General features: G+C 41.8%; 1 protein-coding gene across 1 annotated transcript; it reads left to right on the plus strand.

The window, feature by feature from the left end:
* Nucleotides 1–20: 20 nt before the first annotated feature.
* LOC107580406 (myosin-9) lies at nt 21–1,949 on the plus strand (the record flags this gene model as incomplete). Its single annotated transcript, XM_016266118.1, has 6 exons — nt 21–109; nt 257–380; nt 482–690; nt 933–1,041; nt 1,336–1,508; nt 1,664–1,949. Coding segments are annotated over 6 exons (813 nt in total), but the record flags the coding sequence as incomplete, so codon positions are not given.
* Nucleotides 1,950–1,955: the final 6 nt, after the last annotated feature.

Raw genomic sequence — 1,955 nt, forward strand, 5'->3', positions numbered from 1 at the left:
TTTTTTTTTTGTCTCTGTAGGATCTGGCTGCTGCTGACAGAGCAAAGAGACAAATCCAACAAGAACGAGATGAACTGCAGGATGAGATCAATAGCCAGAATGCCAAGAAGTGAGTTGCCTGCAGTCATTGTGATGTATTTTCTGGTAGCGTATCCTGCATCAGACAGTTAGTCCTATAAAATTGAAGTGTGTTTGGTATCTCACAGTGTTGGGTGGTTTAAATGGTGGGGGTTTTTTTTCTTCCCACCTCTGTCAGCTCACTGAGCAGCGATGAGAGGAGGAGACTGGAGGCACGTATTGCTCAGCTTGAGGAGGAACTTGAGGAGGAACATCTCAATGTGGAACTGGTCAATGATCGACTGAAGAAAGCGACACTGCAGGTAGAGTACCGAGAGCTTCATGAGATGACAGCTGATATTTGGGAACACTTCAAATGGTTTTCATCATGATTCTCTGTGGCTTTATTTTGGTTTAACATCAGGCTGAGCAGGTTACAGTGGAGTTGTCTGCAGAGCGTGGTAATAGCCAGCGTCTGGAGGGTTTGCGCTCTCAGCTGGACCGTCAGAACAAGGACCTAAAGCAGAAGCTTCAGGATTTAGAGGCAACTGTGAAGAGCAAGTACAAGTCCACTATTGCTGCTCTGGAGGCCAAGATCCCACAGCTCGAAGAGCAGTTGGATATTGAGATGAAGTGAGTGATGATGGATGGTTTGTTATTGGCAGCAACTTTCAAACCCACACCGATACCGGCATAATATACAGATATCATTATGGACTTGCACCGTATAATTACACCTCAAAAAGCATTTCAGTTGTCAGCTTGTGTTGTAAGGTCTTTATTTTATAGTATTTTAACATGATGCAGCTTTCCTCATTGACTGTCATTGATTTACTTTTGCGTCTCTAAACCAAACTTCATTTACTTCTTGTCAGGGAGAGGCAGCAGTCCACTAAACAGGTGCGGCGTATGGAGAAGAAACTCAAAGAGAACTCGCTGCAGGTTGACGATGAGAGACGCAATGCAGAACAATTAAAAAATGAGGTAGGTTGTGCAATTAATTTAATACAGTAAGCTTGTTCAAACTACTGCAAAGCCAAGGCAGAGTCTTAATTTGATCTTTATACATTCTCAATCAAAGGTGATTTGATCCACTTGTACCACCTCCTACAGCTCATTTAAATTCAAGGCCTCTTTTGTTACTGTCTTTATTACTAGTTACTGTTCCTATTTAATAGTCACAAAGTTTTACTCTTAATGGTGGACAGCTGAAATGTAAGTATCGTTATAACTCCGTATTTTGAATGCCATTAATAATGAAATCTTCCTCTTTGTCAGATTGAGAAGCTGAACACTCGTATGAAGCAGTTGAAGAGGCAGCTAGAGGAGACTGAGGAGGAAGCGGCTCGAGCTAACGCCTCCCGCAGGAAGCTGCAGAGAGAGCTGGATGATGCCACAGAGTCTGCTAATCTTATGAACCGAGAGATCAGCACCCTAAAGAACAAACTCAGGTGCGTACTCTGCTGCTGTGTTATAGTCATGGTACTGTATTCTTCCACAAATGTTGGTTTTAAAATGAGAAATTACTGACAAATCTGTCTGAAACGCTTGTTTAAATTTGTATGCCACATGTTAAGTGTTTTATATAACTTCTGATTGTCTTCAGGCGGGGAGATTTCACTGTCAACGTACGTCGTACAGCTGGACGCTCGGGTGTGGATAGTGATGAGGAGAACAGTCTAAAAAGTGATGGGTCGGAGCCAACTCCTGAGTAAATTTCAGCGTATCAAAGCTGAGCCTATGGGTATTACAGATGAGGATCTATTATTTGCCACCAAGTTTGTCATTTAAATGAAATTTGTATGCTTTGAGGGCAACTGTATCCTTAATCAAAATCTCATGTCAAAATCTGCTTTAAAACATTGAACATTTTCACTGTTTTAAAGCAGATTTTGAGC

Source organism: Sinocyclocheilus grahami, unplaced genomic scaffold (assembly GCF_001515645.1).
Source record: "Sinocyclocheilus grahami isolate Dianchi unplaced genomic scaffold, SAMN03320097.WGS_v1.1 scaffold32784.1, whole genome shotgun sequence".
NCBI classification, from domain to species: Eukaryota; Metazoa; Chordata; class Actinopteri; order Cypriniformes; family Cyprinidae; genus Sinocyclocheilus; species Sinocyclocheilus grahami.